This window comes from Streptopelia decaocto, assembly GCF_964273445.1.
Source record: "Streptopelia decaocto genome assembly, chromosome: 13".
NCBI lineage: Eukaryota > Metazoa > Chordata > Aves > Columbiformes > Columbidae > Streptopelia > Streptopelia decaocto.
The window spans coordinates 15,141,916-15,158,067 of record NC_138668.1 but is presented as its reverse complement, the minus strand read 5'-3'; the positions used below and the strand labels follow the sequence as shown (position 1 = coordinate 15,158,067).

At 46.4% G+C, this 16,152-nt stretch overlaps 1 protein-coding gene across 2 annotated transcripts in view; it reads right to left on the bottom strand.

Annotated features, from left to right (window-relative positions):
• The window catches only part of XYLT1 (xylosyltransferase 1), a 199,549-nt gene that overhangs the window by 100,764 nt on the left and 82,633 nt on the right, over positions 1 to 16,152 (bottom strand). For both annotated transcript variants that reach the window (XM_082064507.1, XM_082064508.1), the window contains exon 2: positions 1,417 to 1,942. In XM_082064507.1, coding sequence (XP_081920633.1) covers positions 1,417 to 1,942 — 526 coding nt within the window. The remainder of the gene's footprint in view (positions 1 to 1,416; positions 1,943 to 16,152) is intronic.

Sequence of the window (16,152 nt, the reverse complement as noted above, 5' to 3'; positions counted from 1 at the left end):
AGTATCACCATGATCAGAAAGAGAGAAAAAACACCAAAAGAGACATGGTAAAAAAACCAAAACAGAACAGTCACAGATGCACTGGGGTGGGAAATGGGGTACTCACACCATTCATCCTGGTAATAATGTAACATCTGAATTAAAAGCCTCAGCTTCCTATTACAGAGAGATGCTCATTTGGAAACATCTTCTGGGGTACCTCCTTTTAATCACTGTCCGCGCAGAGAGTTCAGCCTCCTAATTTATGCCACAGCAACACGGATCCTCCTCTCCCCACCCTGAAATCACCTACTGCACTGATGGTGCAATAAACAGGTAAGCTGTGGGGGTTGGAGGATGTACCAAAATATTCCTAATTAAAGAAACTAATCATCCCCTGGTCTCCATGGCTCACCACGTTTACTCTACCCCCTTGAAGCAAGACCAGTTCTCTTGTTTGTGAAAGTCCCTCTGCACTTTCAGCTCGGATAAGGACATGGGCACATCCTCAGACGTACGGGCTGAAGTGCCAATGACGGGCTGAGGACTTGGCGCTGCTGGAGAAAGCTGGGCGCTGATCAATACCTACTTTGATCAACTCATCAATGCTTTTTTATAAGAACTAAAAATAAAAGCACTCCACTGCTAGGGAAGCTTACAGGTAAACGAATGGTAGTGCATGAAGCACTGTTCTAGAAAAGCAGCAGCGCACATGCAAACCGACAGCAAGCGGAGATGCTGCATGTATCTGACCGCACAGGGAACCAGAGCACCAAACCAGAGCTGGGCTTAGGCTGGCCGAGGTTACTGACTCTCCACAACACTGATTCTGGGTATTAGTTTTGCTGATTGAAGAACATTAAAAATAGAAGCGAGCCACAAAATCAAAGTTTTTGCTGTGTTTTTGGATTTTTTATTTTTATTACACTTCTGATAATTTTCTGGGTTATGAAAATGCTTAGCAGTCCTGGTGATTAGCTACGAGTCCACTGTGCCAGAGAAATGGCCATATGGCCTCAACAGCAATGGCACTCCTTTACCAGCTGAAACGCGCCACAATCCACCACGGCTGTTCCCTGATCCCCAAAAAGCACGTGGCTCCTGTACAGAATAACAAAACTTCAAATTTGCTTCTCTGTGTCTGTAGATTAAGAATTAAAAGGAACAGGAGTAGTAGCTGAATAGTCAGATCACGTAGTGTAATAAAAATTTGGTGGAAGTGAGAAGAAATCCTATAGGAATCTACCAAGGATCTTGTGACATCCACATGACTTCACATTCAAAACATCCTCAAGCCCTCCCTCGTTTTCACAGCCTAAGCACATTACACATTCCTGCAATAAAGGCATTTTTTGTAATCAGAAGGCCATTTCAATTATCCAGAATCCTTCCCTCGAGAGAACCGTGTTATTTCTCCTTCACCTTCTACCAACTTACCCTCCAGCGTGCAGAAGCGCGTCACCTTCTCCGGCATCAGCTTCCCGTGCTTGTGCTGGCAATAGACGTCGGCGATCTCCTGCCGGCACTGCTTGGACTTGGCGCGGGACATGGCTGAGATGGCCTCTTTGCCCGTCACCTCGCACTTCGGGGGCTGCTCGGACCTCAGTTCAGGGGAGCTGTTTCCACTTCTTTTTAAGTGATGCTGCCTGGGAGACCTGTGAATCTCTTTCAAATTGTTGTTGTTGCTGCTGTTTTTGCCCGGGTGATCGCTGAACTGCACCACCTCATTGGAATTCTTCCCCAGCACCACGTTCTCCTTCATCTTCTCCTCTTCCAGTTTCTTTCTCAAGTGCTCCTTTTGCTTGCTAAGGGGTTTTTTCACCAGCTCAGACTGGTGTTTTTGCCTCTGAGTCCTGGGAGCAAAGTTACTGTTATCAATATTTTCAAAGTCCTTGGGGACTGAATTTTCATTATTGCTGTCCGTTCGCATTTTCTCTTTCGGTCGATGGGAAAAATAGCCATCCTATAAATGGGGAGAAAAATTATACTCGTCTTACTAAAAACAGTCACATTCCGTGCAGTACAAGCATTTCTTACATGAAAACATAAATCAGTTACAATCCAACACACTGCGAAAAATCCCCGTCTGAGGGTTCACAACAGAAAGACGGAGCTGAGAGGTGTCTGAGCTGCCCGGTCAGTGCAGCCAGCCCTGCGTCCCCCCATCACCCAGCCACGTTCAGCCCCAGCTCAGATGGAGCCAGGAGGTTTTACACAGGTTTGTGAGCAATTATCAAGCAGAGGCACCACCCTGGCACCATTAAAAGCCAACGGCGAAACAGACACGGGGTTCAGTGGAGCGCGAGCAGCTGGTTCAACGCTTTCCTGCACTCGTGTCGGTAACCGCAGTTTGGGATCCCAGGAACTGCTGGTCATCTGCAGAAACCACCATGCAACTTTATAGCTTGAGGCTGCTTTCAGTAAAGTCACTCTGCTACAAATCAAATACTTCCTAATATATATATTTTCTAATTTCTTTACAATCAACCCTGGGAGGAGCGTTTCCCTGGGCTCGGCTCGTGAGCACCATGTTCCTCTGTTGCACGCTGGGCACACTTTGATAAACACACAGATCACGACATTGCAACATCTAAAATATATCACATAAAGGAAAAGGAATTGACCACGTGAAGTACTTGTCTGATGCAGAATAGCGCTTTGCTTCACGATTTCACCCCCATCTCCACCTCTTACCACGGGAACTTGTCCCAGCCCATCAACAGCAAGTTTACAACACCAAGGGAAAACAAGGACGATTCCAGGGATCCTAGAGATGACAGAGAACACGGCAACCTGCTCTAGAAAAGATGTGACAGACTAGAACAAAACCGAGAGGCATTTCTACGTGTGTATCTATCAAATGGGAACATATCGGGGTGGCTCCCAGCCCGCAGGGGGCACGAGTGTTAGACCTGCAGAACAGGAAATATTTCTGTTTATTAAAGTGATCACCAGGAGATGAAATCAATGGGGAATTGTTATTGAAATATCTGAAGACAGGAGTATAAATATTGATAGACTTTTTGAGTCTGTTCTGTTTTCTTTCCCCAAGTGCAAGATCTACCAAGCAGCAATCAGAGCCTGGGACAGACAGTGGCCGTAACACCGACTGATGGGAGCTCCTCTCAGCACCACCAACCACTGTTTGTCTTCAAAACATTTTACCAGCATTAGCTAATTGTTCCTTACACCTCTTCTGCAAGGAATTATCAAACAGTCAGGTTCTGTAGAGGAAGGCCAGGGAGAGAATGGTTTATCCAAGGCCAGGATCACTTTGACCTCTGCAGCTCAGCAATGAGCAACGTTTGAACCGTTTGTTCATTAGAAGATGCGGTTTTGTGAGTGACTGAAGTGTTTCTCTCTCCATTAATATCTCCAGCTCACAAGTAGCTTTGCTATCAGACTCAGAGGAATGTGAAGGTTTATATATATATATATATATATATATGAACATGCACACAAAAAATATACCAAAAAAACCCATGAAAACACACAAACCAAACCCCAAAGGTTTTTCAAACAAAATATTTCAAGTTTAGAGAGAATATATGTTTTTTAAAAATTGTCTTTCTAATTGTTAAGGGCACACATTAAATCAAATTATGTCTTTTTCCTTTGGAATAAAAAAGAATAGCAATTTTCATAGAATCATAGAATCATTTTGGTTGGAAAAGACATCTAAGAACATTGACTCCAACTGTTAACCCAACGCTACCAACTCCAGCACTGCCCCGTGTCCTGAGAACCTCATGTCCGTCTGTCCAGCCCTCCAGGGATGGTGACTCCAGCACTGCCCTGGGCAGCCTGTTCCAATGCCCCACAGCCCTTTGGGGAAGAAATTGTTTCCCACATCCAACCTCAACCTCCCCTGGCGCAACTTGAGGCCGTTTCCTCTGCTCCTGGCGCTTGTTCCTGGGGAGCAGAGCCCGACCCCCCTGGCTCCAAGCTCCTTTCAGGCAGTTCAGAGATCAGAAGGTCTCCCCTCAGCTCCTGTTCTCCAGCTGAACCCCCAGGTCCCTCAGCCGCTCCCATCACACTTGTGCTCCAGCCCCTCACCAGCTCCGTTCCCTTCTCTGGACACCAAAGAGAAAACAAAACAAAAGAAGACAAAATATTTTCAAGCCAGCCCTCATTCCCGTGAATGACCAAAGTAAAAAACCCCACTGTTTTCAGAGCCCAGATTCCTTCACCAGCCTATATCTCTAATGTATTTCAAAGAAAAAGACCCCTCCAAACCCAGCAGCAAACAGCAAATAGAGCAAGACAAATGTAAAGCTTAACGTCATACTCAAGACAACTCCACTGAGGTGCCGCTGCTCTGAGACCTCAGATGTCTGAGAGTTCTCAAAGCCTCAGCTTAGTTATGCCACTTGGATATTTTTATTTGCTTTATTTTCATGCACTTGGAGCTTGGATTTATAGACGTGTCATAGCCCAGAAACTTTAATTATTGTGCTGTCACATTTCATCTAAGCTGGTGTTGGAATTCACCTTTTTTCCTCATCAAATAACAAAATGCAAGATGCCCTGCACTCTTGTGCACATATATATATCTGTGTGTAGATGTATATATATATATACACACATATGTCTATATGGCTGGACGTGCAGATATCTGGATGGATGAATGAGAATAACTAAATGAGAATAACTAAATGAGACACAGCAGGTCCCCCAGGGCTTTCCCTTGTTTCTTTCAACTGTTTTATCTCCCAGTTATATGGAACAAGAGGCATCTAAGATCCTATTAATGCCATTAATATAAATTTTATATCCCAAACACAGCCTGAGCTGTTCTTTATAAGCAGTCCTTTATCTTCATCAGGTTAAGTAGTGAAAGGAGAAAACGATAAAAGAGCAAATGTGAAATGTATTTGTTGCATTTCAGTGGCACACGGAGCTACAGGGACACCACAGTAGCACAAAGCACCCCTATCGTTAGTTTTCATTGTTAATACAGTTTAAAGCACTTTTCATCTGTATATGGAGAATTTCACCATGCTGCAACTTAGAGCCAAATTACCTAACTGCAACAATGGGGAAAAAATATCTATCTTCTCTATTAAGCCCTTCCTAATGTCTCTAAAGGCGACTCTGCGACAGGATATTTCTGTGTATCTTGGCAACGTTCCCTCTCGCAGTCTAACTCCTGCTCAACCATTTTTCTCTTCAAGCTAAAGAAAGTATTAAATCCTTCTCTGTGCAGCAAACAGCATGTTGATGAAGGGGAAAGAAAGGGAGAGGAGATGCTCACTGGCATTGGTTTTTCGTGGTAATTCTCAATACCCACAAACAAGACACCGGCCCGAGCCAGCGCCACGGGCACACACCCTGTCCCAGCCCTTCCAGCCCCTCTGCAGCTCCAGGGATGAGGTTCATGCCCATTTCTGTTTCAAACGGCATCTGACATGATGCTGATGGGATGTTCCAGTCAGGACTGTCAGTCTCCCCGTTCCCACCCCTGCGCAGCTCCGGGGACCAGGACCAGGACCGGGAGCGGCAGAGGCCGCAGATCCGGGTGTCTGAGCAGAGGGTGCTAGAAAGCTCTGATGAAACCTCAGGAGAAGAAAAAGCAAGTAAAGAGCAGATTTACTGGTGTAAGGTTCACCTCTTTAAACTGTTTTCCTCCTTCGAGTGCTTTGCCCCGCTCTGGGAAATGCTTTTGCAAGTCTACATGCTGGAATTTTAAAAGACCAATGAATTTTCAATGCTTCAGAGGCAGACACAAGCCCAAGCCTGGCTGTAACTGCTCCCTGCCCGCGGGGACGGCAAACGCCGCAAACCTCCCGTCACAGAGGACACTCGGTGTCTGCAGGGACGCCGCTCTGCGAGGAGCAAGGACTAAATATAAGCACTGTCTGTAGAACAACTGTACCAACCCAGAGCTATGGATATATGTTGAAAGATAAGCATGTGTAATAAATACCGCAGTTGGAAAGTCAAATTCCAGCCGCACGCGATCCCACACCTGTTGATGCAAACGTTAAACGCCACAAAACCAGAAATCTCCATCCACCTTTAACCTGCATTCTTCTCTCACAGTAACTTTCGCCAAAGCCGAGCGTGATTTTTACAGCCTAATGACCTCAAGACAGGACCCACGCGTGGCAGCAGAACGGACACACGTGCAGTGCAGGGGAAGCGAAGCTCAGCGCTCCCAACTGAAACCAATAGCTCCTGTTCATTTCTGAAGTTTGGGGGTACGACCAAAAGTAGCACATCTGGTCTTCAGCTGGCTACCGGACAATGGGTTTTACTTGCTCTCATTCATTTATTACAGTGCTGGATTAATTGCGGACTTTATCTGCCACACATGTCTGAGACATTGAAATCAGGACAAAGTAATCCCAGAGAAAGATGATCTCGAAACCAGGCGTTCCTGGTTCTGACAGCACCACGGGATGTACATCAGCAGGTTCGCCGCTTCAAACATCATCATTTTCAACTTTTGTCTAGCTATTCATTAGCAGCACCTTCTTATCTCTCTTTGTGCTTGCAAATCACATAAATACACTGAAAAAATGGAAGGTTATACCCCAACCAAATTAGAAGCAGAAAGGCTATAAATATAGCCTGTGTGTATCTGCAGACAAAGATGAAAGCAGTATTTTCAAACCAACACCTGACACTGCTATTTTCTGTTGTTGTACAGACTTAATCTCATCCACAGAACACACCAAAAATTATTATGGAAATCATAGCAACAGAGTAATTCGCTTTAGAACAGACATAGATCAGAAGAGGCTCTACCCAAAGGCAGCTCAGCCGGCAGGCTGCCCTATACACATTACCCAATATTACAGGTCTCCAACTCGACACATGCCCCCCAAGAGCACGTTATTTCAACTGTGCTTCCACCGCGCTCCTGGCAAAACGTTCCCTCTCCATGTGATCCCACGTGCGCTTCTCCGGCAGCCCAGAGCGCCAGGCGGGGACAGGGACATGGGCACCTTCCATGGGACACCCCCATGGGATATGGCCCGCGCCAACCACAGCCGTCCCGCTCCCGCAGAGAACCACGGGATCAGGCCAACGTCTTCTTTTCCCACCTTTTAAAAGGCAACACTGTTTACAGCCTGTATATAAAAAAAAACCTTTGGAGGCTTTTTATCACTTTGGAGCACTGTATTTCAAAGCTCAGTTGTGACTCTATCACAGAACACAGGCCTTGGAGAAGGATTTCCAGAAACAGAAATGTTCATTTCTAACTTTATTCACCAAGAGGTGAAGTGCCAAGTACTCAGTGGTGAGAGTCCTGGCAAGGAGAGTTTTGATGACCGCGGGGCCTCCTGTGCGTGTGTCACACTGCGGTTCAGCACAGAACCCCACAGTGTCAGGGGTTGGAAGGGCCCTGGAAAGCTCATCCCGTGCAATCCCCCCATGGAGCAGGAACACCCAGATGAGGTTACACAGGAAGGTGTCCAGGCGGGTTGCAATGTCTGCACAGAAGGAGTTTGCACAAACACAGAGAGTTTGGGAGAACTTTACAGCCGTCCGTAACGACAAATGGATCTGAACAACAGGCTGTTAAGGCTCTCAGAGCTTTGCAAGCACAGCACACAACCCCCCTGGGCAGCCTGGGCCAGGCTCTGCCACCCTCACCCCAAACAAGTTGCTTCTCATATTTCAGTGGAACCTCTTGTGTTCCAGTTTGCACCCATTGCCCCTTGTCCTGTCACTGGTTGTCACCAGAAGAGCCTGGCTCCATCCTCCTGACACTCCCCCTTTCCATATTGATCCCCAGGAATGAGTCCCCCCTCAGTGTCCTCTTGTCCAGCTCCAGAGCCCCAGCTCCCTCAGCCTTTCCTCACACGGGAGATGCTCCACTCCCTCCAGCATCTTGGTGGCTGCGCTGGACTCTCTCCAGCAGTTCCCTGTCCTGCTGGAACTGAGGGGCCACAACTGGACACAACATTCCAGGTGTGGTCTCCCCAGGGCAGAGTAGAGGGGCAGGAGAACCTCTCTGACCTGCTACAACATGGAAGTAAGCAATAACAAGCAAATAATCCCAAACCGAGAAAGAACAGTCTGTACCCAGGAGTGTGCATGGGATCATTGCCAATTGCATACTGACTGCCAAGGATGCTAAAAATAACAATATAACATTAAGGCAAAAATAACATTTTAAGATCAGAGACACTGCACGTAACGAGAGAGTTTGTATTCTGCTCTTTGTTGAACGCACAGGTTTTAATTCTCCAAACTCCACCTTTAGTGTGTTTAATTAAAATCTGTCACATTAAATAGTGTGTTTTGGTGTATTAACCACTACATCTATGGTGATTGAGGGTCTGGGGCTCAGCTACTGTGAGCCTGACTGAATTCCAGGTCCTGTCTATCTCAGGAGGGAAAGCCCACGTTGTTCCTGCGGTAGAGCCTTTGTGATCTCCTGAGAAGACCATGCAACAAATTCACGTTGTCACCTACTACAGACCCAACAGCAGCTGCCGCTCACTGTACCTGGCACAAACACAGAGAATTTGGGAGAACTTTACAGCCGTCCGTAATGACAAATGGATCTGAACAACAGGCTGTTAAGGCTCTCAGAGCTTTGCAAGCACAGCACACACCTGCTCTGCCACAGCCCGGTCCGGATCTGCAGACGGCCGCTCTCCATGCAGTTCGCACTTGCATCTGTCATCTATATTTGCCTCTCGGTTAAGCACGTTCCAGCAAAAATTTGCATTTGGCTTTGCCCAGTTTAGAAAATCTAGGTCACAAATTCTCACATAATCTTCCAGATGCAGTTCTCTACCCCAAGTCCTAAAGGCAGGAGGTGACAGACTATGGCTGCAATACTGACCAAGGGAAAACTCCAGCTAAGCAGCACATTTGCTGTGGGGTATCCCGCTCTAAGACCAGAATATGCTACAGAGCCATTAGGAACGCGTAGTTTCAGACTGACCCTGGCAGGGGCGATTCCACCAACAGCCAGGACTAGGCAGCGCGACTGTTAATTTTTGCAATATGCAAAAAGCCAATACCAGACCACTCGCACATCTGCTTCCAAAGAGATACAACCCAACGTGCATATAAGTCAGCAGAAGCACAGACGTCAGGGGCCTGATGCACACCAGCTTTGCAGGGCCGAGGGATCCGATTCGGACCCCAGCACCCCCCGAGCAGGCGGCACCGCTCCAGCACCCCCATTACGCACCTGCGGGCACACGGAGCTGCCAGCTCGCCCCTCTGGAGAGCCTTTGTAAGGACAGCTAAAGAAAACCCTCATCAGTTCACAAAGCCCACAACGAGAGCCTGTATTTATCTACAAAAGGTGTTTGTTGCGTCATGCAGAGCATTTGCTCCAGACAATAAGAAAACGCTTCTTTCTCAGGAAAAGTTATTCATGGTACGATTTCTATATCAAGGAAGTCCCATAATTACTACACAGATGGATGGACCATGTGCAATCAAGCCCTGAGTGGCAAATGTTCACAGTTTCAGTTTATCTGACACAACTGATTTTCTCCCCAGCATGGAGGGATTTGCTGTCTTTTTGTACTGAGAACATATTGTCATGTTCTTCCCCTGGCAAAGCTTGATACCTTACAGACACAGCAAAACAAACCAGAAATATGCATATGCACACAACAAAACACACAGACCTTCCCCTAAATACAAAGTACTGAACATGATGGCCTTGTACTATTAAAAAAATGGATTTTTTCTTTCTCCTGCCACATAATAAAATACAAAACAGTTATTGCTCAGATGAGAAAATACGTGAGCACTGGGCAGTCCTGCAGGATCACGCACGTCTGAGACAAAGTGAGCAGCTCCAGGTGATGAGCACTTCAAAAGCTGCACCACACAGCACAGCCCCCAAGAGAGCTGCTCAGGTTTTACAGGACCATCTATTTCACCTGTCCCGTGACCAAGAAGAATTTAAACAGGTCTATGAGAAGATAATTAAAACAAGTTTCTGTTCAATATCAATTACAGCTCTGTGACATATCATTTTGTAATGCTTGTTAATTATTCAATAATGACACCTTGCAATTGCCAGAGGAGTCGGAGGATGGCATCTTTTACAAGCAAGTGCTGCCCCTGGATTAAATCCTACTCTTTTTTGTGCCCTAACCTTTGTGTATCTGAGGGCTTTTTGCTAGTTGAAACCAAAACCCTTCCCTCCAGCAGAACTACAAACATCACACTACGGCTGTCAGAACAAGAGCAGAAACTTTAAGTACTCCTTATGCTTCAGTGGGCTCAAAAATCTGGTTTCACCCTCTTTTTGGCCAGCTGGGCACCCATCTCCCTCGGCACACGGCCTCCGGTTCCATGGGCAGATGCCAAACCAAGGACCACGGACACTTCGGCCCGAGGTCATCGCGGGAAGCAGCTTCGCTCCATCCTCCTTTCCCACAGGAGGCCAAGGAAGAACATCCTTTTCCATCACTGTAACATTAGTCTCTGGGGCATTTGCCTGCAATTGTCCAAACGCTCACTCTGCTGTTGGATGCACACAGAAGGATGGTTCCTATCAGAACAACAAATCGTCATTAAAATAGCTCAGAAGGCCTCTGGGTGAAGGAAGGTGTTTTCCCAGTTAAGGTAGGACACTGATGCCAATATAGCCCTGGCCCTGTTGTCGCTTGTCCTACCGCATCCCCGTGTCGAGCTACAAACCGACACGGCTCTGCTCGAGCCGCCGTGCAGCTGCGGGGACACACACATCCCAACGAACAAGGAATCGCGAGCTTTAGTTGAAGACATGGTTGGTGTGACACGAGACCCTTGGACACAGCGCTTTTGGCAGGTTTGGACAACAGCGCGGCCAAAAAGAGCAGATGGACAAAGCGCACCAGATGTTAACGTAGGCTGATTTTTTCCATATGTTTTTCTGTAATAAGTACACTGCACAATACTTCAATTGTCAGTGGCTGAAGACTTGTGAGAAACATTTTGTGAGCAATATATTAAGTTACTTTATGACTGCACATTAAAGAGGGAGACAGAAAAGGTGAAAACAAATTCATTGACTTGGAACATGCAAGCTGGTAGAGGTGAAATATGTGTTTCAAATGCAGTCCTTTCTGTTATGTAGAAAATTATGAGAAAAAGCGATCATTTGGGTTAATAGGAGGATTCTGATAATTGAAAAAGCATGAGTGCTTCAGGATTCAGTGCTAACAAATCCTGGCGGGCACTGCTAGCCCAGATTCTTACACTTGCATTTCAGGGACCCATGGACCACCACAAAGTGCGCTGGAACATCTGCACCGGGAAATGATTGTTTGGAGCATTATTTTTCCCTTTCTTCCCAAAAAGTTACCATTGATTTCGATTTTGTTTTTAACATCAACTCCAGCAGTGTGTTCCAAACCAAAATATCATTAATAGAAGCTGGGGTTTGGAGGTTTATTTGGCTTAGTTTTTTTGGTTTGGTTGGTTTTTTTTCCCTTTTTGCATACATAACATTTGTACATTAAGGAAAGACGTTCTGGTTTGAAATAGAATGAAAACAGCTTCAAAACTCTGGCTGCTTTCCTCAGAACAGAACTAAAGAACCTGTGACTTACTTTCAGCATGATTTATTATAGATTGGGTAGTAAAACAACACCGCACCCCTCAAGAGTCCAGACATTTTCACATTCGCTCCAGCTTAGCACAGTAACTGTATGAACAGCAATATTGTATTAACAGTCATTTCAAATGTTCATCTGGTTATTAAAGAGCTCGGAATACTGCTAGAGGGAGCTGTGAAAGCACATATCCACAGTAGCTCAAAAACTGACAGTTTGCTGCTCATTTAAACTTCTCAGGAAAATTGGTACTTACACAGGAGGACTGAAAGACACCACAGCCTAGTCAAATTTATTCCATCGGTAACCAAACTTGACTTATAACCAGTAACCGCCACCCCTTTCTGTGCATTGTTGCTTTTCAAGTGATGCTTGATCGCATGTCCAGGCTCCAGACTAACGCGCACAGCCCTGCTCTTGGCAAAAACTCAGCGGCAGTAACATCGACACTGAGCTTGGGCAGTATATACCTATACAGACATATACACGCACACACATATTTTAACGTTTCAGTGCAGTCAGCTCTGCCTTGGTGCGGCAGGGGAACCCGTCCCGACGTGACACGACACGTCGCTCCATTGCCCGCTGAACAAACCCTCACAAGACCATTCACTAATCGCAATTGTCCTGGAAAGTTTACCAGCGTTATTAAGCTTCCTGGATTCATTTCAGCTTCACCACATCTTTAAACGGAACTCACCACAGAACTAGGAAAGCGATGAAGACTGGCCTGACGGTGCAAAACGCAGCTGCTGACAAAGCTCAGGAAAACCCTGGAGGTTTATTTTCCTACAGCTTCTTCCCAAGGGAAGGTGCATCTTGTAATCCTTCCAATGAAGAGTTCAGACATGAAGGAGCTTACAAAGAAGTCAGCACATTCTCAAGGGAAAGGTAATTTAAGTGACTTTTTATATTAATGTCTATTACCTTGCGGTCCTTGAGCAGGACCCTCAAAGAGTGCTTGAGAAGACACAGTTTGGCAGAGCAGCAGGAGATACTAATGGCCCACGGCTTTTTAGCAGGTATGGGGCTACTCGTGCCATCCTCACTGCTTCCCGAGAGGCCTCCCCCGGGGGTGACACAGCACCCGTGCGCCCGGGGGGCTTGGGGGTGACACAGCACCCGTGTGCCCGGGGGGCTTGGGGGTGACACAGCACCCGTGCGCCCGGGGGGCTTGGGGGTGACACAGCACCCGTGTGCCCAGGGGGCTTGGGGGTGACACAGCACCCGTGTGCCCGGGGGGGGGTTGGGCTGCACTGCGGCCTCTGCTGGGGCCGGGCAGCAGGTCAGCAGGGGCTCCAGAGCGGGACATCTGCAGAGCTGTTCTTCCTGCTGGTTATTCTAACGCTGAAATGAAAACTTGATGTTCTGTGGTTTTAATTACCACCAAATTGTACTGCTTCGTTATTTGACAAACGTGCCCCCGAGAGATCACATATATATATATATTTTTCAGCCTGGAGAAGAGGAGCTGAGAGGGATCTGATCAATGGGATCAATATCTCAGGGTGGGTGTCAGAGGATGGACCAGACTCTGTTCAGTGGTGCCCAACGCCAGGGTGAGGGGCAACGGGCACAGACTGAAACACAGGAGGCTCCATCTGAACATGAGCAGAAACTTGTTTGCTGGGAGGTGCCAGAGCCTGGCCCAGGCTGCCCAGAGCGGGTGTGGAGTCTCCTGCTCTGAGACATTCAAACCGCCCAGACCCACCTGTGTGACCTGCTCTGGGACCCTGCGTGAGCAGCTGGGTTGGATTGAGGGATCTCCAACCACTCTTGCGATTCTGTGAGATAAATAACACAAAATAAGTAACAGGAGAAAAGTGCAAACATATAACGCTCAGCATATGGACACAATAATCACACTGAATACCAATTACCAGTCACCTTGTTCATAATTTTTTTCCTACCTCCCCCTCTCAGCGACCCACCTCATAAAAAAATACAACACAGCCAATCTGAACTGAATTCGTCTGCTTTCATCTCTACTTCTTTCATCCCAGCTTCAGCCAATATACACTTTACATCTTTCAAAGCAGCAGTAAACACTTAAAATTGCTTCCTGGTGACTTGTTATTAACTAGATTCCAACTAAATTCATGAGGAGGCCTATTCCAACTCCAATCTAAACAATCTCAAGCAGCCCAGGGTGAATTGCTGAGACACACAATAGGATCTCTGGCAGTTACAGAAATTAAACATAATTAAAATATGGATGGCAGAAACCAAAGATGCCCTCACATACAAATGAAAACATCCTTGTAAAATACGGTCAGTTTAGCACAAACATATTCAGCCTTAATTAGGTAGAAAATCTGTTTAGAAGACTACAATGCAAAGAATAATAATGAACTTCAGGATTACATTTTGTTACTTGGAGGGAAAAAACAATACAAATAGATGGGAAGTAATTGGAGCTTATTTAATAGTCTCAGACTATCAGCTTGAACAACTATAATCATTAAAGACCCTGCAGTGATCTTCTACAGATAAATGTTGTTAAATCAGAATTACAATACAACAAGCATGAAGGGCAAAGCCTATTAATATGAGCAGCACTAAAACAGATTCATTCGCATCGTTTTTCACCTGCCCAGCACCACAAGCAGCCTTTGAACCCAGCAGGCGGGAACGTGAGGGGTCCCCATTTCCCCTCGTTTCGGTGACACGGGAACACGAACACTCAGTACAGGTGCTCACCGCAGGGTGACTGCAGATGAGCAACTGTGAGCCGGTGCTGGGGACGGGGTAACACAAACTTTGGGGCTCAAATATCTTCTCCTGTATCTCCTCTTCCACAGGAAACAAAGAGCCGCTGCTGGAGCCTAAGGACTGGGGGGGATTTCTTCTTTGAGAAGAAACTTGTTCCCCGTGAGGGTGTCAGAGCCTGGCCCAGGCTGCCCAGGGAGGTTGTGGAGTCTCCTTCTGTGCAGACATTGCAACCCGCCTGGACACCTTCCTGTGTAACCTCATCTGGGTGTTCCTGCTCCAGGGGGGGATTGCACTGGATGAGCTTTCCAGGTCCCTTCCCATCCCTGACACTCTGGGGTTCTGTGAACTTACCGATCTTGTGGAGGAACTTTCTGTGAAGACACAAAGCAGTATCTAAACCCCTTCTTTTCCTGAGTTGCTTTGTCATGGACGGGATGTTACCACGAGACGTTGCCCCGTCCAGGCTGTGAACAGCTGCACCCGCAGCCCTTCTCCCAGCGCACCCCCATCCTCCCAGCGATCCGCCTGCCACTGAGCAAACCAGCAACAACTGCTAAGAAAGATAGACTGCCATGTACAGAAATAGCCGTGAAAAGCAGGTCTTGCCTGTCAAGAAATTCTTGTTTGCATCTTCCTCACATTCCCCAATTCTAAAGCAACAAAATAATGTAAATTGAGATTGAAAACTTCAAATTTACCTGAGATTTTGATAAGTTGTCTTCTACAGCACTTGCCCAAAACAAGCTGAGTGTTGGAATCTGAAGCTACTAATACACGCCTGTGCTGTTATTTCCATTTAGCTGGAATTAAATGGGTAGCAGAACTTGCAGGACAAACTTACTACCTTTGGCCTTCTAACCAGCTGGTCTTTGGTCATCCGGACTCTTCTTGATCTTGCAGCCCTCATCAACTCCCAACAAACGCTGTGATACAGTGGAAGGCAAAGCCTGGTGTGCAGGACAGATCTGGTCTTTTACACAAGGGAGAGTTCTCTTTTACAAGCATATTTAATAACCTACAGCAACCTTGGTGTGCAAACCCATGTAATACGCCTTTTTGAAAGAAACTTGGGTTTGAGAATTTTCTGATTGCTGCAATACAGTTTTATTTGCAGAGACAGTATGACAGTACATAATCTTATATAAACCTTCCAAAACGTGTACTTCCCATTAGTATTTCTACTATGCCAGCAAATCCAAATATCAAACAAAGTGACACCTGGCAAGTATAACGCTATATATTTACCAGGATAATAATAATGCTCAGCAGAGCAATATTTTCAAGGGTTTGAAATGAAAAAATCTCTCTCTCAAATCTTATCTAGGATGCATAAGCTGCAAAGATGACGGAAATCAGCCTAAGTGAGCTGTAGGTATTACAGATTTGAAGCTAATGGTGTCTAATCCGTGGTTTGTAAGGATGGATATATCAACAGCTCTACACAAAGCAATACCCACGAGAGACACACACAGTGCACCTTGTGTGATGGGTGCAGATAAAGCACTGTCAGTGTGCAGGCTTTGGCTGTGTGGTTGGTGCTTTCCAAGGAAAGAGACTATTATCCTCCTATTTGGTGTGATTCCCTCCTGCCTCTCAGGGACATCATGCTGCTAGGACAGGAGCAAATGCACCACGTTTGCAGACTCCTCGTCCTCGTGCACCTTGGCCGGGCAGCTGATCGCTTCCCATGGAAGCCGCCTGTAAAACCCACAGACGCCTCAACACTCTCCTGGAAAAGCTCCTTGTGACAACAGTGTCGTGGTTGAGACAGACAAACGACATAGACCAAGTTCTTCCAGGATGAAAGTAGTAGATGCCATTTATTGCCACAAGTGCATTTCTATACAGTTTTACCAATTCATGTGTCTCTTCACTACTGGTTACAAGTTACAGCAGTAACATCTCATTGGCTATTTTTGCTATCATCTATGTTACT